The sequence below is a fragment of the Stegodyphus dumicola genome, chromosome 11 (genome assembly GCF_044657685.1).
Source record: "Stegodyphus dumicola isolate Sdum_Otavi_A_Nest chromosome 11, ASM4465768v1".
NCBI lineage: Eukaryota > Metazoa > Arthropoda > Arachnida > Araneae > Eresidae > Stegodyphus > Stegodyphus dumicola.
In genome coordinates this window covers 122,790,949-122,814,140 of record NC_140778.1, presented here as the reverse complement: position 1 = coordinate 122,814,140, position 23,192 = coordinate 122,790,949, and the positions used below count along the sequence as shown (strand labels likewise).

Sequence of the window (23,192 nt, the reverse complement as noted above, 5' to 3'; positions counted from 1 at the left end):
TTGGGTAGGAGGAGCCATACAGAACTATTACCAAGTAAGAGTTATGGGTCAGAAAATGATAAGGTGATTAGAGAATATAAATATTTTAAAAACTGTAGTATTTTGGAGGAGAGTCTTTTTGGAAGAAACAATGTATAAAGGGGCAGATGATTGATATTGGGACTCATTAATTCAGTGTTATGATTTCAAATAAGCAATCTTTGGTTAAATTTTTATTTCAAATTTTTATTGTTGATGTATTGTATCTCTTATAGATTTTTCTATATATAAGTGAAGAGAGCTAAGTTACTGCACTGAGGAGTTAAAACTGCTTTTAAAATGTATGCATCATTCTCTACTGTTATATATATATATATTTTTTTTTTTTCTAAATAGGTTTCAAGATTAACTTTAAATCAAAGCAGTACAAAACATGAATTTAAATCTAAGCTGCAGGTAAATTTATTTCATTAATTATATATATAGCGTTGAAAAGAATACAACACCATATAAATTTACCAAAAGTGGTAAGCTATCTATGCAGCTATGAAGAGAGCACAAAACAAAAAGCAACATGAAGCATAAATTTTGAAATTAGTTCTGAAACAGAATCAAATTTTAAAAAAATCTGAAAGCTTTCAGATTTTATATTACGCCCAAAGGGGTGTTTTTTTAACATTTTGTGTAGATACATTTTGTTTTTTTTTTAACATACTTTTTTACATTTTGTGTAGAACATGATATTATTTATTAAATATCGTGTTCTTCGCACTTAAACCATAAAATTCGATTCAACAGCAATATTGCAAAATAATTTTAAAATTAGCATATCTTTAGGATTTCCAATACAGTCTCGTGAGCTGGAGATAAAAATGCCCCCCCTCCCTGTATAGTGTTTCCATTTCTTGCTTTGAAATCATTGAGTTTGTTAATGAAAAATTCTTTAATTTCTGACAAAATATGAAATAGATCACAATTAGGGCTTCCAGTTGCCCATATTTGGAAGAGGATTATGTTATTCAAAATTTGATGGCTCTAGGTACTGTTGTTTTATCACAATGTGAGAAACATACATGCAGATTCTTCATTATTTAATTTCTTTAAATATAATACAGGGCTGTATTTGTGGCAATAGTTTAAAAAATGAACCAACATTTAAAATTTTCAACGCAAAATGCCAAACCCAAATTAATAGCCCTTTGGGCTAACAATAAAAATGAAAAATAGCAAAAATTCTCTGTTTTTTTAAGAGAAATATGAACAGAGACACATCTCTGAATTATGTTGGAATGAACTGTATAAGGAAATGTAATCAAACAATTGAATTGAAAATTAATTTTTCTTTTTAATTTAAAATTATAAAAGTATTTTAACATATATTAAAATATCATCTTTTTAAAAACATTAATTTTTAAATATATATATTTCTTTTAATTTAGAAAAAAAATTAATTTTCAATTTAATTGTTTGATTACTTTTCCTTTTGCGGTTCATCCATATATAAGGCAGAAACATTTTTCTGTTGATGATTCTTTTAGTCCGATTTGACAAAAACCAGAGGGTTATCAAATTTTTTTAGAAACTTTTTATTGCTTTGTTTTATTATGTTTCTTTTACAGTTTTATGCTTCTTTTTTAAATTTTTTATTTATTTTGTTTTATTTATTTGCTTTCTTTGTGTTTGGTAGCTTACCACGTTTATTAGATTTATATTCTGTTGTATTGTTTTGTACAGTGTTAAATAGTTTTTTATTAAATATTTTTCAATTATATATGAGATAAAAATATGTATAATATGTATTATAATTAAAATTAGCAATAACCTCTTAGTGCTTAAATTAAAATTATTTCCCCTCTCTGTTCTAAAAATAGTAATCTCTTTCTGCACTGCATCATTTTGAGACTAATCCATATCATATACTCTTACATAACACTGATGATGTAAATAGAACTGAAACAGCTGATAATAATTTTACAGCAGTATTAGTTATCTATTCAAATGCATTCAGAACCGAAACTAACTCATTCGGAATTAAGATAATTGCAGTACTTCTTTATACTCATCAGCTTGAATGGTCTGTTGCTTGCTGTTGTCTAACTACAAAGTTCTCAAAACTGTAAACTTTTCAAAATAAGCACAAGTAGTGAGCCAAATTGTCTGTGTAGTTACCGAATGTTTACTGAAATAAAAATGAAGATTTAATTTGCCTCGACTACTATTTTCCTACTTATTATGGATCAACATTCTACGCAATTAAAATTCTTGTTGTTCATTATGGATTCTACATTCTGTGGTGTCAGTGTGCTGCACCATGAAGGAATAATGTGGATAATAATAATTTTTATTATTGTATTCTTGGTGTATTTTAATTATGGCAGACTTAAGGGAAACTGGATATATTACACGTGCAAGAAAACTGCAAAAATGGCCAGGTAGGCAGCTCATTCACCGGGATTCTAATCCCAAACCAAATTACAAATGTTCAGCGACCTTTATCGCTCAGCTACTGGTGAGCATATGAATAAACTGAAACTTACATCAAATCCTAAACAAAGTATAATATGCAAATGATTAGAATTGAGTTATAGTGTATGCATAGGCTGAGCAGTTCCCTCTGAATTGTCATGTTAGTGGTGTAAACAGAAGGTTGTAACAATACTGTTAAAAGTAGAGTTTGTTATCTGCAAGCAATACAGATTTTATGAGAAATCACTGTCCTTCATATACAGTAGAGGAGCCTCAAATAGACAATTTGAATGCGGTGGGTGGGGAATAATCAGCCCGTGAGAAGGATTTTCCTAATGTAAAATTGAAGCTTGTATGGGACATAATGCTTTGTCAGTAATGCATATACGGAAGTAAAGGGCTCATGAGTACTGAACAGGTTGCAAACCTGTCAGTAAACCACGGAATTCGATGTCAGCATGGGATGACAGGCATCTCATTCGCATCACAATGCAGCTTTATCTGAACAGTTTACACAATGCTGGAGCACTGCTACAGGTGTGTCTTCAACAGTTCATCTGTGTGTTGCATTATGGATTGTATACATGCATTTCTTTGTGCAGGATTTCCTTAATGAAAAACCATTGACATCTGCAGCTATGCAGATCAATATCCTTTTCAATGATTATTGCCTCAGTTTGGAGTATAGCGATGGTTGAATACACATTAGATGCTATAGGGATGAACACCATCATCTGGAGTATGTTATACAGCTTCATGCTGGAGGATTAACAAACATGGTACAGACCATCATTTCGCAAAGTGCTTTCTGTGAAATGTTGGTGTTCCGCAGACAGTGATAAACCCTATCCCTCATTTGCCCGACTTACCTCGAAATGATAAAACCACCACACAGTGATTCACCCAGGTATACTTGGTGTCTTCAAATGCTTAACATATGATTATCCCAAAAGCTAGTGATTCACCCAAGTATACTCGGTGTCTTCAAATGCTTAACATATGATTAGCCCAAAAGCTAGAGGTAACCTTTAGTTTTCACTCCATATTTTAGTCCTCATATGTATATATCAGGGTTCGTACGGTCCTTAAGAGTCCTTAAGTTTTTTTTAATCGATTTTTGGTCCTTAAAAGTCCTGAATTTTGGCCAAAATTGGCAGAAGGTCCTTAATTTTAATCATGTGAAATTTCTTTCTGTTTTTACAACTGCCATTTTGAGTGTGAATTAGCAGTTTGGAGGTATATTTTTGGCAATTCACTGATAAATATGGTTATTTGAATGGGTTATGATTTGTTCTTATTTCTAATATCAATGGTGGGATACTCGAGTTTCTGAGCAAGAAGTGAAACAAGTATTTCGAATTATTTCACTTTTTCTAATGAAGAGCTCTTAAACAACTTTTCGCTTTTGGGGATGTGAATTCTTTTATTGAACGACTCTAAATTTGGCGACTTATCAACATTTTGGCGATTTTTAAGATCAGTTGCTATAGAAAATTTTAAATTCCATGATCTGAAAATATTTCAACGATTTTTTTTAAACATTCTAACATTGATAAATATCATTAAAATAATGGTAATATATTGAAATTATATTTTAAAAATAACATATTAATTAAAAATATCTTCTTTTTAATTTTTTCATAAGAGTTTTCTTGTGTAATTGTCTCAGTGTTCAGAATTCTCAGAATATGCATCAGTTTTTTGTATAAAATTAATTTCACACTTTTTCCATCTGGAATTATATATATATATATATATATATATATATATATATATATATATAAATTAACAAGCAAGGTAGTTAGTACAATACTGTAAGACCAATTTGATATATATATATATATATATATATATTTCTGGCTGTTTGCTGTTACAAAATTGGTAGGCATAATTTTTCTTCGAGACATTAGACATTGCAACTTGGAAAGTTTAGAAGGATTTGAAGGCAAGATTTATAGACCCACCATTCTAGAAGATTTTAGAAAAATGTGACAAAATGAAAAATGTCTCTATGGTATTAACATATAATGGATGTATTTTACAGAAAGTTTGCAATGAATTTTTTACTTTTTGGAGAATATCTGGAAGAACAATGAAAACATAATATTTGAATGTTTTACTTCTGATACTAGAATTTTTTTCTTAGCATGCTTATCTTCCCTTTAGTTTCTTTACTTTTCACTAGACACAAGTATGGAAAATATTAAAAATACTTCTAATCTTATCACATGGACAGGCATAACAGAAAAGAATATTTTTTATTAATAAAGAAATCGAAAACTGGCAGTTTAAAAGATTCATCTAATATGTCTTAATGCTTCATACACAGGTCTAGGCATTTTCCCACCTGGTGCAATCACGTGAAACATTAAACTTATCTCTGTAGCTCCTAAATTTTGCTGACTAGTGCCTTTCTAAATTCTGCTTCCAATACCTGCTCTAAATTCTAAAAGTTTTGCCATTTCTAGATTTTGTTGCTCGGTGTGTCACTAAATTCTAAAAATTATGCCACACCAGCTCTGTAACCGGACCTTACCATATATATTTCATATTTCTCCTGAATGTTCATATTACTAAAGAAATAAAATTAGCAGCTTTTTCTATACATTCTAAATGCATTTAGTTTTTTTAGAATAACAGAAATCTTTAATTAAATCAAAAAATTCTAAAATGAAAAGGAAGCATTTTGAAGAAAGAAACTGAGTACATACAGAGAAAGAAAATTATTCTTCAAATATATATACAGGTATTATTATGTAACTTACCGAGTTGTTTACAATTTCAGCCTTTATTATAATTTCCAGTCTCTATTTCCTCCCCAGAATGCAAATCACTTAGAAAGTTTTTAAACTGAGGTTTTCGGTGTGTAAGACAGAATGTGTTTTTAATCTCCGCTTGTTCGCTGCATTAGTTCCTGCCAGCTCTGATAATTTGCAACTTTTTGTCTTTGCATTATCGCTGCTGACATTTGGGTTTGTTATGACGATAGAGTTACTGAGCCAGCTTAAATTTAAATTAAATTCTATAGTCTTTGACCACTAGTCCACGTTTTTTTTTGTTTAAATTTGATTGTTCTTGTTTAATTACATCACCACAAACTGCAATTGAATTAATTAGCATAAGAACATGCCTTTAAGTTCTTTTTAAATAAGAGGCTTATTTAAACCTTTGTCGGACTTTGTAGTCACTTTGAGACAGCGATAACTTGCTTCACGTCTATCGGGAGTTTTTGGACTTTTTAACTTTTACCAGATCTATTAAACCCTCATAGGTACATTGTGGAGAGGCTGACAAGTTAGGAGAAGATAAAGCATGCAGAAACTAATCAGAACATTGGTTTGTGTATTCAAACAGATTTTTAATTGTTAGGAAAGATGTTTAAAGAGAAGAAAATTTATATAAATTAAGCCAAAATGTCTGGGAAGGCTTCAAATTAAAAAGATGCATAAATATTTTGTTAAGTGTTGTTGCTACAAAACATAAATGTTTTGTAGCTTTAATGTATAATTATCCTAATATCATTTAAGAATTAATGTCATAAATTGCATATATTTTAAATTGTGAAATTGTATTAGATTCTGATTTTAATAGGGACTTTTTAAATTATTGTTAAAAAATAAGTAAAATTTAATAGTAATCATGTAAATCCATAATGACTAAGGTTATCTAACTACCTAATTTAAGTTATAACTAACTGCTTACCCTTAAAAATTATCTTTGCATAATAAAGTGAGTTATTGCCTTTCATTATTCCTTAGCATGGCACAAGGTAAAACACAAAAATGTAAAAATTTGTGTAAAACTTATGCTTAGTATCTAGTGAGTCCAAAATTAATACAAAGCAACTTAGTGTCACCTCTGTTGCTTTAGTGGCTTATTGGAACCTTAAAGTATATTAACTTGGTTACAACCCCTGGAACTCTACATGGAGCTATAACACTAACCGCAACAAACAGAGCCCAACTAACTTTCAAAACTAGCTAACCATGCCCACATCAGGCCTCTCAGTTTTGTTCTGATCAGCAGGTCTCTCTTTAGGTAAAGAGCAGCGATGACAACAGCCAGTCTTTTGTTATAAATCATTCTGATTATGATTTTACTTCTCATTTTAAACTATGATGCTTGATATAAAATCTACCTGCTATTTACTAAACCTCTAGATTGAGCAAGTAATGAGACAAAAAAAAATCAGCATGAAACTAACTATTAGTAAAACGTAAATAAAATGTCTCTTATCTTCTTTCAGATATACCGAACTATTGTAAATGTAAGATATTTAATGCTGTTCGATAAATTTCATAAAGTATATTTTATGCTTAAACTAATTAATAATTAAGTTAATTATGTTATGTTTAATAATAATGCTTCCTACTTACGGATCTATTTTGTTTTTTGGATGGTATTACAAAAGTGAAGTTCAGGCACATATATTATTTTAATTGAATTTATTAATTTGCTATTTGCTCATAGGTCCTTAATTTTTTTCAGTAAGGTCCTTAAAAGTACTTAATTTCCATGTGCAGAAATGTGTACGAACTCTGTATATGTGTATGTGTGTAAATTAGCAATAGCCTTTTGATTTCTCATTCTTAATCTGGGTATTTACCCCTCTCAATTCTGAAAATAGTAATAACTATTTCTGGACTACATCATTTCTAGATCAGTCCATATCATATGAATTGCAGAATGCTGATGACATAGCTAATTCAGAACTTAGACTGAAACTTTCTCTTAATAAGCTACCATATTGTATAACTGTGCACTTTGCTTTTATCTCTGTTCTCGCTAAGACACGGCTTTACTGCTCTTCTTCTATCACAAGAATATCAAAAATGTAAGTGCTTATGAATAGGCATGTGTAATGTGCCAAGTTATTTGTGGCCGCAATGTGTTTTTAAAATGAAGATGCCAAGTTGCTCTTCATTACTGATCAACATTCTATGCCATCAATATATCTACAACATTGTTATATCTAAGTTTGCTTTCGTTATAATGAGTGTCCAAAATTCTTGCTCTTCATTATGAATTAGCATCTGTCAAATACAACAGTTCTACATTCTATGCCATCAATATTATTAGCTTTTTTTTATTATATATACATATATTCATAATATATATGTGTGTGTGTATATATAAAATTGCTTATTATTTTATATTAGTCATTAATATGAATATACACACGCACACATACCTTCCCCTTATCCGGTTTTTATTTTTCCAATCCTTGGTTGTAGTCATAGACTTCCAGTTACAGAAGTGTTTTAAATGACATATTCATGCTTTGGCAATATCAAATTTTAAAAAAAAAATAATAATAATTTTCAACAAATAACAAAATATAACTTTTAATGCAATCTCCCAGTTCTTATACTTTAATCTGGGAAAGTTTTATACCCATTATGAAAAAATAAGAATTTCAGTCGATTAATTAAGTTAGAATAATTCGAAGAAGTGAGTTTAAATGAAGTACAGCAAAAAATGTGTATAATTTAATAGGCCACACAAGGAAGTTGTGGGGTCCACAATGGATTTTTTCATTTAATGAAGCATGTGCAGTGCAGAGTAAAATGTAAAGTGCAACAAAATGAAGGAGTGGGGCAAGTTTCATGAAATTTATAAACTTGAGGGCTGAGATCAGAAGTAAGACATGATAAAATTTTCAAAGCAAAAGAATAATTAATATATATATATATATATTTTTTAAAGACATCATTTTTAGTGTATTTTGTTGTTTATTGTGATACTAAAATATACTAATATCATCTGGTGTCATTGTGTATTACTCGTCATACATGTTGAAGAAGTATGCTGACTTGTAAAGAGATTCTGGTCGAGCCTGTAAATCCCATCCCATCTATCCCAAATGTTTTCAACTATTGACAAATCCGAAAATCTCGTAAACCTTGGTAGCATGAAATGACCTCATAGACAAATATTTAGTTTTAGGTTATGAATATAAAACTACCTTTGAATAAAAAGTAATAATTTTGGTATTTAGCAACATGTTCTATATATTTTCTTTAGTTTATAAAGCACATTTGAAAATAATCTTAATTTAATTAAATGTATATGTATTTTCAGAGTTTTGAGAAGGAGAGGGGGATGTATGTATTTAAAAAAGATTAGGGACCACTGTCAGAAACGTTCTTATGAGATAGTTGACAAATATGCATATGCACTGTCTTTCTGCAATACAATCATATTTTCCCAATTATGGAAGCATGATGTTTCAGTGACATTTTTTTAAAAATAAGTTCCTCATTCAGTGTTCAGAGTAGTTGCTGTAATTCATCTCATGCGCAGAACTACATATATGGCCAAAACAAACCATATAAAATACTATGTAGTATATACAATAAAACCTCATTCTGTTATTCCATTAATGATCGTTTTATTGCATATATTGTTTACCTTTTTTGATTCTAAATGAAGTTTTATATAGTAATAGTATTTATTGAATTCACTCATATATTTCTTCCGGTAAATTTTCCAGTATATCTTTTAGAAACTTTTTTTCTATAGGCAAGGTATGGATCTACAGCAATTTTACATTGTATAAATAAAAGAATAGTACTGAATGATTTGTCTTCTTGGAAGTGCAGAATACAATTCTAATACAACATCTGTATTTTTGTTATTGTTTTTTAATTCACAAAGTTCTTCTTTTATCTATACCTGCAGAACTGATATATGCTGCATCATTTCTTCCTTCTGAATTTTCAATAATTAATTAATTAATAAAAATAGATACATAAGTAAATGCATTATTCTCACAGTTATTGTTAGCTGAATTATTATTTTATTGCATTATTTCTTTATAAATTGCACTCTTGGCACAATTTCCTGACATGGATCATTTGAGAGAAATAAAATCGAAGTACACATTTACTATGCATATTATCTTCTCTTTGAACTAAAATTTCAGCACCATTATAATGCAGTAATGTTTTGCATGGGGTTGTTTCTATTATATATTTGAAAAAAATTAGCTTAGCTGTTTGCTAAACAAAACACTTATATAAAAATTTATTACGTCTTCAGTTTAACCTAATGTGTCATCTTCAAGTGAATATTAATTTTATAACTCTAGCTCTTAATAAGTTTTGTTTTGAAATTTTAGTTTCATTATATAATTTTATGCATTAATTTTTATTTATTTATTTATTTGTAATATGTTTCAGCCTAAAGGGAAAGTTGTTTCTCAAGTTCCTGTGCCAGGTCTTACACGTGGGTTGCGGAAACCACAGTCAGGTAATCTTTTCTTAAGAAATCTGATTTCCTTTTTAAATAAAGAAAATAAATCAATGAATTTCATTGAAAATTTATGAATTAATGTGAGTAAAATTCTTATACTTAAATGCCATGACATATAAATTTTGTTAAGGGTAGCCAAAGAATAACTGCATTTAAACTGGAATTTTCCAAACAATTTCCTTAAAACAACTATGATGAAAAATTAATAAAAAATGCAAAATTTTCAAGCAGTAAAGGGATATAAAATCAAGAATTTTTGAAATTGTTCTTTTAAAATAGTTTCAAGCTCTGAGGCTAACAAATGTCCTTATTTATAAAGTTGTTTTGACCACAGAAACCTCAGAATTTACTAAAATGGTAGGAAAAAAGTTTGTGTCAAGGAATTCATGATTCACAAGATTGAAAGGGAGAAATAACATTGTTTGTCAGAAGCTATATGGTGGGAAGCAAAGGTCAGATCATCATTGTGGGCTGATAACTGGATGAAAGATATTTTCCCTGGTCAGGAATGCAGGCCACTCAAAATTTATAATATAGACAAAACTGGTTTGTTTTGCAAAACGTTACCAGACCACATTTTAATGTTTAAAGTTAAACAGCAGCTGATTTCAAGAAATTGAGGTAATTAGGTTTTATGTTATTTACGTGCCATGTGGCTGCAACAATTAAGAAGACAGAATTGATTACTGGCAAAAGCAGAAAAACTCTGTGCACGAAAGAGGTCAAGAATTTACCCTCAATTTATCACTGCAACAAAATTTTTGAGAAATACAATTTTCCTCCTTCAGCCTTTGAACCAGGATTTTATGAAAGCTTTCAAAGGCCATTACAAAAAAAAAGATCTCATTTAAAAAATGATGAAAAAAACTGAATCATGTAAAAATGAAAACATTTTAAAAGAGATGACTAGTCAATTTCTTTGCTAGAGGATATGCACATTTGTTCAGTATTTGCAGGGTGGGCAGTTTCTCAAAACTCAGTTAAAAATTTGTTTTGAAAACAAGGCTTTTATTTAGAAGCTTCAGGGAAACTACAAATTGTAGCCAACATTTCGTGCATCAATACGGAAAATTACTGTATATGATTATACTGAGATGATGTGAAAAAAAATTGACTGTCATATATAGAAAGTAAAAATGATGTGGGAGAAAAAAGAGACCATATTAAATAATGAAAATAGTATACCTTAAATATTTATTTTTAATTATTAGATTAACTGTTAGTATCTTACTAGGTAAGCTCATGGCTGATATCACAATCTGCAATACAGAAATCACCATCTATTAAACTCAGCCTAATGATAAATTTATGTATATTTGAATGGAAGTGATTTTAACCCCTTAACTGCCGCGGGCGTATATGTACGCCTTGCTCAGCCGATGCGTTAACTGCCCCAGATGCGCAGCCGATGCGTTAACTTTGCGAATAATTTTAGGTGTAGCAGCGCAAAGCATCGCCTGAGCAAGGCGTATATATACGCCCGCGGCAGTTAAGGGGTTAATAAGTAGCAGGGACTATATATATGGATTGACATGATATTCCTCATAATGAAAGAGCATGTTGCAAAAAAAGTTTGAAAAACCTTGCACCTGTACATTCTAACCGAAATGAACTCCAACTTAATACTTTCATCGGGAATGGCCAAAATTGATCAGTCATTTAACCATTGCAGCACAAGAATGCTGCCTGAGTTGTACTTGAAAAGGCTATTAAGTTACACTCTTGAGAAAGATAAAATTCCATCTCAGTTTTCTTGGCGAATACTCTGCAGGACAGGTGCAAGGGTATCCCACTTCTCTTCATGTACCACTAATCCCTCAAATAATATTATTTTTTATATGACCCTTGCTGCAAAGACACTATATAGTTACAAACATCCATGCCTTCTCTGAAATTCAGACCCAAGCTCATGGCTATGGCAGACAGCTTCTCTATCATATCTGCAAGGCAGCTCTCATTTTATAAAATGTTTCATTTCCTAGTTAGTGGTTTGATTTGAAAAAAACAACTGCAAATGAACATTCGTAACTTCTGTTTGGGTCATGATGACATTATTTGCAAGTTCTGTTGAGAATCAAAAAGTATTCTCCACCTTGTCTGGGTTTTAAAACATCACTGAAGTTAATTTTATCTTATACGAGGGTCAGTCTGAAATTTTTCAGATAGGCTTTTGAAGTTATGAAATTTTAGGAGTGTTCAAAGTAGTCTCCTTCAACATCAGTGCACTTCTATAGCTGAATTTTCCAATGATTAAATCCCTCAAGCTGTTCATTTCTTGGAATCGATGAAAAAATGCATTTCATCAATCTCATTTTTGGAAAAAAAATGACACCTATTTTAGATTTAAAAATAGCCAAAAGTCACACATAGGTAGTTCGGGTGAATAGGGTGGATGTTCTATCTGTTTGATGTATTTTAATTCAAGAAACTCAAATGTTAATCTTGCTGAATGAGAATATGCATTGTCTTGGTGGAGCATGAATCATCTAACATTCACTTCTTGAAGAATTTCTTTAAGACAGCTGTGACAGTCTTCCGTCCTTCCAGCTTGATGGCTGTGACCAGTCTTGTACTTCTGAAGAAAATGTCATACATTACTTTTTCATTGCACGTTGTTTTTTTACCATTGTGGGCATGGGATCATCTTCAAAGACCCATACTTTGCCTTTCTTGACATATTGAAATGTCAAAAAATGGTATGTAAATTTCATCACCAGTTACAATTTTAGAAATAATGTGGTGCCATTATCTTTAAGTAATTTAAGGGTTTCTTTACTGTTTCTGATATCTCTTTTTGGTGTTCAGTTAAATTATGTGAAACCCAACGGCAAACTAGTTTTTCGATATGCAATTCTTCATGAATAATTTTATGTATGGCAGCAAATCCAATGTTAATTTCCTTCTTTATCATTTGGTAGATGCAATGATTGTCATTGATTAATATTTTCCTTACGGCAGGCACATTATCCAGGATTGTTGCTAACAATGGCCTTCCTCTGTATTATTTATCCTGAAGAGAGTTGCTACATCTGTGAAATTCCGTACACCATCTGAATACAGTAGCACAAGATGGACCTTTATTTCTAATGCTAACTGTAGACATTGAAAGCATTCTTGATTTAATCCCACTTTAAAAACATAGTGTGATAATGTTCTCGTGCCAGCTCTATTTTACCTTCTGCCTAAAATTTATTCTGTGCTAAACTACTTGCAACTGGCCATTAAAAAATCAGCTGCTAGGCTAAAGTAGCTCTTATTTTCAAATCTAACCATTAATTTTTTCCTGCGTATCATCTGTGCGTATATAAAAAATTTCAGAGTGACCTCCGTAAACAACTTTGTGGAAAAAATTAGGCTGAATAAAAATTATGAAATGATGAAAGCTATTATGTAACCTGTGGATTTATACCGCAAACCTTATGCTGAACTTATTTAATTTTTAAATGCATTTTCTTCTACTACTTACTGTACTGCAATAAGTTTTCACTGATAAGTTTCTGCCAGTTCTTGCCGCATTTGCACAGAAAGTAGTTTCCACTATACCAAGTTTAATAAATTATAACCAATAATTATAATTAATTAAACCTGATGCAACGAAGCATAGTACCACATAGTACTTCAAGAAAGTACTATGGGGGCCAAAGTGAGAGAAACTTACCCTTTTAATGATTTAATTTAAGATAGCTAGGAAGAAAATTTCTAGAAATGCTATGTAAATAATTGGTTTATGAATGAACTTTTAAGTAACGACTGTGGGCAACTCATGATTGAGAAATTTTTAATTTACTTTTAGTTAAAGTCACATTAATATATTCATTAACATATTTGTAGTGTATTTCCATTAAATAAGTAAAACTGCACTGACATTTTTAATAATATTTTTCTCACGATTATGTATCATCAAAATAGCTGTGGACAAGCATGATTGCATTAAACCAGTGTTTCACAAACTTTTTCAAGTGAAGACCACTTTTATAAATTAGAAGTTCTGTGAAGCACCTTACTTTTGTCCCCTTCTAAAAGCATTTTTTAGCATATGTTAACTACCTGTACACTTTAATTTTTTAGATACAATTAATTAAAATTCATGTAATTTTTTATTAGTTTTAAGTTAACAGAAGAAAATTTACATCAGTTTTTAATAATTCCAGGTTATTTGAATTTTGAAATCTTATTAAGAAAAAATCAAATAAATGTTGGTATGCATATTAATGAAGTAAATGAGCTTGCCAATTCCTGCATAGCTATTCTATATTTATATGTATGCAGATAAGAACCCATACTAATAGTGCTCTAAATCCCTCTTTTTTGTTAGTGTTGGTATACATATTAATGAAGTAACTGGTGAAGTGTCATTCTTGGGAGAAAAAGTGATAGACAATTGTACTAATTTCCAAACTCAGATTTTCAGCTATAATATGCTATGTACAGTTAATTTAAATTTAATTTTTTGTCTTTCGGGAAATCTAGGAATACTATAAAAGAAGGCTAGGCAGATCACATGTGATCCGTGGACTACAGTTTACAAAATGCTGCATAAAGCAGTGTGTTGCATAATGATGTCCCATTCCTTATCAATAAAATTCTGTTTATATCATTTGTGGTATTGCTACCATTGTTGCATGCAAACAAATGTTCAGCTAATGCATATCATACTGAAAAATTAAGACGTGTTAATATTTTTAAAAGACATATAGAATAAAGTTAAAAACAAAGTAAAATTCTAATATTCTAAGTTAATTCTAAGTTGACATGTTAAAATCATATTTAAATATAAGCAAAAGTAGGAATTTTTGTAGATGGCTACTTTATCAGCTGAGCTGGAATTGGGTTATCTGCAAAAGCTCCTACTTAATGTTTAAATGTAATTTTAGCCATGTGAATTTAGAATATTTTATTTCCTTCTTAGTATCTCGTATTATAATGTGAATGTACTTTTGTGTGATTAAAAATTTTCTATTAACATCCATAATACCATCTTTAAAGCAAGGGCCTATTATTGATCTCATCATGTCCATTTAAGACCATTATTTCGAATAAATTTTTAGTAATATAGCTTTTTAAAAAATTATCAAGCATTCTTTTATCCTTTTCACTTAAATGCATAAATATGAATAATGAGGAATTTTGTTTCATTTGAGATTCTTTAAACTACAATTCATGCAATGTTTTATTGGTTTTAAGTTCATAGAAGAAAATTTATGTCTGTTTTTAATAATTCCAAATTACTAGAATTTGTATAAATCTTATGAATAAAAAATCAAATACATGTTGGTATACATATTAATAAGATAAATGGTAATATTCGTGTTGGGGTGATTTTTAATCTGTTTTATATTTATAAGAAAAAATACATTTATTTGAAATCCTGCTGTATTGTAAAATGTACTCAAGAAATATCTGTCCTCCTAATTATTTTAATAACATATTTTTTTATTTTAGGTCTGACACAAAAACAAAATCTGAAAACGCCAAAGAGGAAGACTGTGAAAGAAAATGATGTGGAGAAAGAAGTTGTAAATGCTGCTACAGAAAATTTTAAAACTAAAGCTGAGAGTTCCAAATCTGAAAAGGCTGTAGGAAGGACCTCATTTGCACCTGAGGATTTTGTATTTCAACCACTGTGGGGTCTGAATTCGTTTCGCTTATCTGAATGCCCTACAGAAATTTTGAAAAGGCTCAACAATAAGCCTATGTAATGGATTTCTTTCTTTCTTTTTTTTTCCTTTTCCCTTCCCCTATGTATGAGTATCTTTCATATATGAGAAAGTATAAATAATTTGCAAATACAGTTAAATCTTCATTAATGGACAATTTTCAAACACCCATAAATTTCAATCTTGTATTTTGTATTAAAAGTGCTAGAATATGCGGTACTTATACACTTATCAAAAGTGAATTTGCAGCACCATGAAGGCATGCAAGGAATGATATGAAAATAACAGGATCGGGTACATAGCAAATGATTAAATTTGTGTTGGCGTATGGTCACATAATACCCAGTTTCTTGCTATGAAAGCCAGTAGCTGGCTCGCTCTGTATATGCTATCAATGACAGATTGTTGTAAGGGAATTATTGAAGAAGTTTAGAAAATACCTTGGAGATAATAGCAAGCTGAATACCAGCAATTATCGTCAGAAGAACGAGAATACATCCTAGAACTGCATGAACTCGATGTACAATTTGTCGATGCATGCAAATGTTGAGCGGGACGGAAGTACGATTCAGCGATGTGGGGCATGATGAACGCAGGACCATCTGAGGACACAGCAAAGAGGCAGTGGATCATCCAGGTGCATGTCAGATTGCACTAATAGGCCAATTCGTCGACAGTTTCGTGGGGACCCATTTGCTGCGGTTAGTCATATTCAAGCTTACCCACCATTATCAGAAGAGGCATCTGTCTCCTGCAAAACCATCTGTAACAGGTTGCATGAGGCAGGGATGCACACACAGTGGCCAGAATCTGAGGTTCTTTTAACCATTCGACTTAGGGCTGCCCATCTACCTTGGTATCAACGTTATCTTCAATGGAGGAACAAATGGCATTGGGTATTGTTTTCAGACGAATCCTGATTTTACTTATGGAAGAATGACAGTCATGGACATGTGTGGTGAATTCTCAGAGCACATTACCTGGCCAGCCCACCTCGTCAATTATCTCATCGGCCCTAAACCGAGCTTCATGGTTTGGAATTTTATCATGGTCAGACAGTGGACAATCCTTGTGCTCATTACTGGCAGTTTAACATCCAGCAGGTACGTAACACAAGTTGTTATGCATGCCTGTGGTTCGGCCACTTGTGCAGGCTGCCCTCACCACATTATTCCAGCAGGACAATGCTCAGTCTCATGTCTCACATCATACTCTGAGCAGCCTCTTTTTTTTTTTTTTTATCTTCTGCGTATGTGTCTTATCTTTACCTATCCTGTTATTTTCACATCACTATGCGTATTCCTTCTTTGGCATTGCAATTTCACTTTTGACGAGTGTATATTATTATTACTGGTTCTAGCTGTTTCATTCCTAAAGCCCAAATTCTCATAATATGGCATTTTTTAATAGCTTAACTAACTGTTGTGTTATACAGGGCTCTTGCAGACATTCATAAATTTACTCTGTAAATCTTTAAGAATCCTCTATGTGAAGCATTTGCTGCGTAAAGCATGTCATGCTTCAGGTAAAGGGAATATTCAATGTTGCTGTTAAAAAAAAGGAGGACTTAACTACCACCTGAAATTTGTCAAACTTATTTAGCTTTTGTTTAGTTAATGCCTAATTCTGAATATTTTTATGTTGTGATATTATGTGATTCTGAAACTAAGTCGTAAATGTTTGCATACTGCTTCAGGGAATCATCTCATATGCACTCTGTAACTTACAGGTAATCTAATAAAGGAAATCTCTGAATGTTTTATGGGAAAGTGGAGCTAGATATATTCTTATATGTGTACAAATAATATATATTTCGAATATCTATCTGAAAACTTAGGTTATGGTTTTAAGAAATTCCTTGAATTTGCATCTGATTTTAATACACTGTTTTGCAGTTGCTGGAAAGATCAGAGTAATATTTAGATGATATGATTTTTATGCTTTTTGATTTGGTTTGTCTGACAAATAAATATCTTTTACAGAGGTAGTCCAGTTAATGATGTCGAAATAGTAAATGGAAACAAAGAATCTCTTGAAGATAATAAAGATAGCAGTTCTAGTATTTCTGCCAAGAATGGTCATCGAAATAAAAGTCCTGTTTTGAATGAAAATGTGACTGACTTAACTGCTAAGAAGAGAGATCCCTTAGATTCATCTCCACACTGTTTACCTCAACCAGAAATGAAGGCTTGCTTTCAAAGTATGTGCTTTTGTTTATTTTTATTGTTGAAAAAAAAAATAGTTTATTCAGTATTGTGTTCTGCTTAATTACTGCTGACAAATTTACAGTTTTTATACTGAAATCATGTATGTTTTGTTTTCTTAATTTTTTCCCTACTATTTATTTTGAATAATTCATGGATCTAGACAATGACACTTATAAAAATATTGATTTTGTATGATATGAGCAGTAAAAAAATTGAAAAATTTAATATGAAATTAGCACAAATAAATATAACTGTCTGAGTTTTATAGCAACTTATTTTAGCTTGTTTCTTGTTAGCTGCACACCCATATCAAGCAGGGGTTATTTGTTGGAATGTTTAAATGGTAGAGTAAAGGAACATATCCCCCCCCTCTTCTAATAAGACTGGAGTAAAAGTTATATTTCATGATATTACTGTGGAGAAAACTTTGCAAGTTTTTATGAAATTCAAGTTAATGGACAAATTGGTGTAGGTAATAATACTGATTAACTGATGGATATTGAAAACTGCCCATTTTGTCACAATAGCAGAGTAGTATTCCCCCATCTGACATTAACTATTAATTACCTGTGAATCTCCTACACTAATTATTAATGATTTGTAAATTTCAGTACCTGCAAATGCCCCATCAATACCCAAGTAGTTAACTACTATTGAATAGTGATGTTTCATTCTGGGTTCAAATACAGGCAGATGGGTTGGCATGTAATGAGACTACAAGCTAGTTTCCACTAGAAAATCATCATTGAAGATGTAGCGATGCTCGCAAATTTGAAAGAGTTAGAATTCACGAACCTAATGCATGGGAGCTCTTTTGCGCTAGTGGTAGAGAATTCACTCACATTAAACAGGCCCAGGATCGAATCCCAAGGTCATTACCATCTTCACGTGCATGCAAAACTCATTTGCTGCGGTACTTCTCACCGGTGCTAATAGATGGTGACACGAGCAAGCAGCTACTCACTCGAAGCCAATGAGGTCTCTTGCACCATGTTGATCACTTCAAAGGCATTTCTTTCTTTAAGCAGATAGCCCTCATATGCATAATGTTTATAAAGCTGAGCAATGCCCGCAAAACTGCATTCAGAAGGAATTTTATAAATCCCTATAACTAAAGGTCAGATTTTTATGTCTTTTAGGTAAGAGAATTTCAGTTAATTGTCTTGTTTTAGAGATATATGAAAAATATACTATTTGAAACATTTACAAAAGGAATGATGTATGAAAGGTCAAACGAGCTACAGGAACTGATGTGTCCTTACCATATTGACTTAATGATTTCATGACAGGGATGGAAATGAAGGTCTGGAGTATTTCTTTGACACATTGCAAATTATAGTGAGAATCGGAAGTACCTTTAAGAAGGTTAAATTCATATGTTAAGGTGGAGAATGTAAATATGAGGAATATTCCTTTATATACACAAATTTTCTAATGCAGAAAAACATTGTATACTTTGCATATTTAAATATTTGTCATAAATCATAACAGTAAATGTAAATTATTTTAAAAGTAATACAGTCAAAAGTCGTTAATTCGGACACCCATAATCCAGAATGATCTATAATCCGAACCTCAAAGCTAAAAGCTTTCTGCGCATGCGCCACGTTGGCACATGCGCACAGGCGTTTTACGCGTGCGTGTAAGACCTTGACTACTGCGCAAGTGCAGAATACGTTTTCGCCTGCGCGTTTAATGTATAACGGAAAATGTAAGCTAAAATTATCTATTTCAGTTAATGTTAATGATTGCGTTGTTCCTTAATCTTCGAATTGGATCCCGCTTATTATTTTTTGCAGACTGTAAGAGCAATTTTATAAAAGTAAACTTGAACTTTTGATTATGTCAAATAGAATTTCCGATGCTGGAACTTCCAAAGGATCTACAAAACGAAAATATGTTTCGATGTCCAACAAACAAAAAGTGGAATTGCTGCAAAAAATGGATAAAGACATGAAGAATGTGACAGAGAGGTTAGTGAAAATGAAAAAATTTCGATTGACAAGTTAGTCGGTAATACTCGGCACAGCAATTAACGGGACTTGAACAGTGGAACTTTGTAACTGAACAAGAAATTATGTCTGTTTATAGAATTAAAGAGAAAGTATTATCACATAAAACGAAGCAACTTAAACAACTTACATTGAAAGAAATGTTCAATGAAGTAAACAAATAAATAATAAGCTCTTTTTTTTTTTTTTTTTTTTTTTTTTTTTTGTAAATTTTGATACCCTTTAGATCATAATTGTTCTTTATTTCATAAATTACAGTTTCATATTTTTAATTTTAGAATTTCTGCATGCCATCTTACGAGATTTAAACTGATGATCTATAATCCGGAATCGCCGAAGTCCCGACGAGTCCGGATTAACGACTTTTGACTGTTATAATTTTCAAAGATTGCCAAAATTATTTCTTTATCTTCAATTATATTTTTTATTAAAACCTTTCTCTATAATATGTGTGCAAATTTATAACCTATTTTTCACTCATTTGAAATTTTAAACTTTCAACTCAACAAAACATAATTATTATTTTGAGAGCAGCAACATTTTAATGCTTAAATTTAAAAGTTAGTATTAAACTTAATTTTTCAAAATTATACTTAACATTAGACTTAATTATATATATTTATATTTATATATATATATATATTTCCATCTAAAATAATATTTAGATTAAAAAATTAATTTAAAGTTTTAATATAACATTGAAATTTAAATAAGTAATAAATACAAGTTTGAGTAACTAAGCTTGTTTTTTATAATATTTCTAATGAATCTCAGATTTTCTTTGCATATTATTTGCTTTGCCTTTGTTATCATATTATGTGAGTGTTTTTTGGTGTATTATATTTTAGATACTCGAAAATCAAATAAATATTTGACAAGGCAGAGTGTTAAGTCATCCCTTGAAACTATAAATGAGCAAAATGAGAGTGCTGTACAGAAAGGACAAAGCTCAACTACTAAAACTTCCAGAGTGGAGTATTCAGAAAAAACCCATGTGACACCTCGTCGTTCACGTAGGATTTCAAAACTATCTGATAATATACTGAATAGCTCAAACTGTTTATTAGATGAAGTGGATATTTCATTAGTGGATACACCTGAAGAAGGTTATTCCTCTTTCTCTTATATTTTTTCCTTTCTAAATGTCTACAGGACAACTAATTGACAGTGCTTATGTTCATCATATTCTATAATATTCAGATTGTGAATGAAAGTTGCCAAACGGGGGGGGGGGGGAACCTAGATCTTAAGAAATTTCTGCATGTTGTACACAGCTATGCTATAAAAATAAACATTCAAATGTCAAACAGTAAGTGTTTCAACGTCCTTCTAAAGAAATAGAAGTACATTTTAAGCATAATAATGAAAATTTTTAAAACTGTTTTTATAAAGCATAGTTGAGCATAGTTTGCAATGAAGTATTTTCCTAAAATTTGATCCTGTGTTTGAACAGGTAAATCTGTGACAATAAATCACTTAGAAGGTATAATGGAAAGAAATATTTTCACTGAATTGCATATGACTAATTATTATACTAAGTAACTATTATTACATTCTTTTAGGGTACTTTTGCTGAAATAATTATACTATTTAAAATTATTTTATTCTATAAAATATGCTTCTTTTAATTATTTAAAAAACTTCAGATAGAAATACTATTTCTTGTGATTTTTGAGTATTTTCATATTTATTGTACTTATTTTATCAACAATAAATTATCAATAAAAGAAAATCTTTGCGATTTTAATTTTGATATTTTTGTACAGTGATAATTTACATTTTATTGTAATTTTTTATACTTTTTGACTGGTTAAGATACTTTGATGCTCAAATAAATTTCTTCTGTTAGATACTAGGCGTCCTTCTGCACCACGTCACACTCGTCTGACATATGATTTTGATCGTCTGCATTTAGAAGACCAGTTGGTAAGTAATTGCTAAAAAATGCATCTCTGTACTATTATATCTCTGTTAATATTTTTATCTTTTAAAAAAAATGTGATATCTTTAAAGCATACTTTGCTTTTTTTTTTATTATTATTATTTTTATTATAAAATCTTAATAAAAATGTATGTGATATTTACCTAACATCTATCTGTAATGGGTGCTGGTTTTCCCATTCTTACCCATTTATAAAATAACGTTGGTATAAGGAAAGTTTGCTTTGTGGCATAACATCTATTCATCTATAAAAAATCAGAAGAGTTATTTAACATCTATATTTGATGCAATTAGTAAAGTTAGTTTAATGAAGTTCTATGTAAATTTTGTTAAATTAATTTTCAAAAGTGTAATAATTTTTATATTTCTGAGTGAAAACTTGATACAATTCTTATGATTTAGGTAATTGTTTGAATTCTTGCTATATGATGTTTAAATCTAAAGATGCATGTTATATAACTCTCCTTTTTTATTATATGTAAGAATTTTTATGACTTTAACAGCAGTTTTAACAGTGTAATTTCTTTGTTAAAGTCCCTCCCCCCAATGAAGTTATCGGGAAAATTGCTGAAACTTGACTGTTAAAATCCATAGTCACTAATTCTGTGAAATACTGAACAAAATTATAATAAAAGCCTGTGCAAACAATATAAAATTACATTATACTGCAACAGAGGTAAATTTATTATATTTTTAATATATTTTACGAAAATTAATTGTATACACCTCTGTTTATGTGGCAAGCATCCACGTGCCAATGGGAATATTTATTTTAACCTATTGAAAATCCACAGATGAATGAAAAGTGATTATTCTCTTTTAACAAGGCAATCTGACCAACTCGCTATCATGAGAGATCATTAATGAGATAACTTGTGGGAGTATCTGTGATGATGCGATGTGAAATAACGATAAGTAATGGACTGTATGAATTTGCGTTTTTTTGTTCTCAAAGGGGGGAAAAATGGTATGAGTAACAGCGAAAAAACAAATCGTATACTCTCAGCGCCAAAGCATGAGCAGTCATGATCAAATAAATTTAAAAAAATAAAACATAAAAGTAAACTGTTCTCGTAATAGCAGCGCCATCTGCATCAGCTTAAATTTAATAATAGCATACAGTGTGCCTTGAAACACTCCAAGAGTTTCAAAGGAAAAAACAAGATGACCTGAAATATATAAAAAATATTAGTGACAAATTATAAAAAAAATGCAAAATAAAAAAACTGAAAAGTCTAGTAAGCTAATGTTCTAAAAGTTTTAAAATTCACAGTGTTTGACAGGCAAAAGGCAGAGTTTGAAAATAAGTCTTTGAATTTCTCTATTGGCAGTTTGAATGTTCAGAACTCAAGCATTGTTATTGTAATGAAAACATTATCAAAAAATATCAGAACTACGCCAAGACTACCCGTCAACGGTTGTTCTGCACAGGTTCTTAATATATGTATATAAACCTTAATAATAATTAGACACAGTGAGTCTACTATTAGAATATCTGTTTACAATTTCAATATTTATAGAAAAAAAAAAAAAAAAATCTTATCTACTTGAATTCTGCACATGTTTCTTGACGAATAAACAACTTTGTTAACACTTGACATCAGTATTTTCACAGTAAAGCAGGGATATCATTCAATAAACAGAACACAAAATACAATATAAGAATTCAATTTAA

General features: G+C 30.6%; 1 protein-coding gene across 4 annotated transcripts in view; it reads left to right on the top strand.

Annotated features, from left to right (window-relative positions):
• Positions 1 to 23,192, top strand: part of LOC118192195 (uncharacterized) — a 62,251-nt gene that overhangs the window by 27,971 nt on the left and 11,088 nt on the right. For 2 of the 4 annotated variants that reach the window (XM_085827187.1, XM_085827189.1), the window contains 6 exons: positions 376 to 435; positions 9,627 to 9,696; positions 15,142 to 15,394; positions 17,339 to 17,556; positions 20,424 to 20,681; positions 21,425 to 21,501. In XM_085827187.1, the coding sequence (XP_085683313.1) occupies positions 376 to 435; positions 9,627 to 9,696; positions 15,142 to 15,394; positions 17,339 to 17,556; positions 20,424 to 20,681; positions 21,425 to 21,501 (936 nt within the window). The remainder of the gene's footprint in view (positions 1 to 375; positions 436 to 9,626; positions 9,697 to 15,141; positions 15,395 to 17,338; positions 17,557 to 20,423; positions 20,682 to 21,424; positions 21,502 to 23,192) is intronic. The other 2 variants (XM_085827188.1, XM_035363098.2) reach the window with 2 other exon arrangements.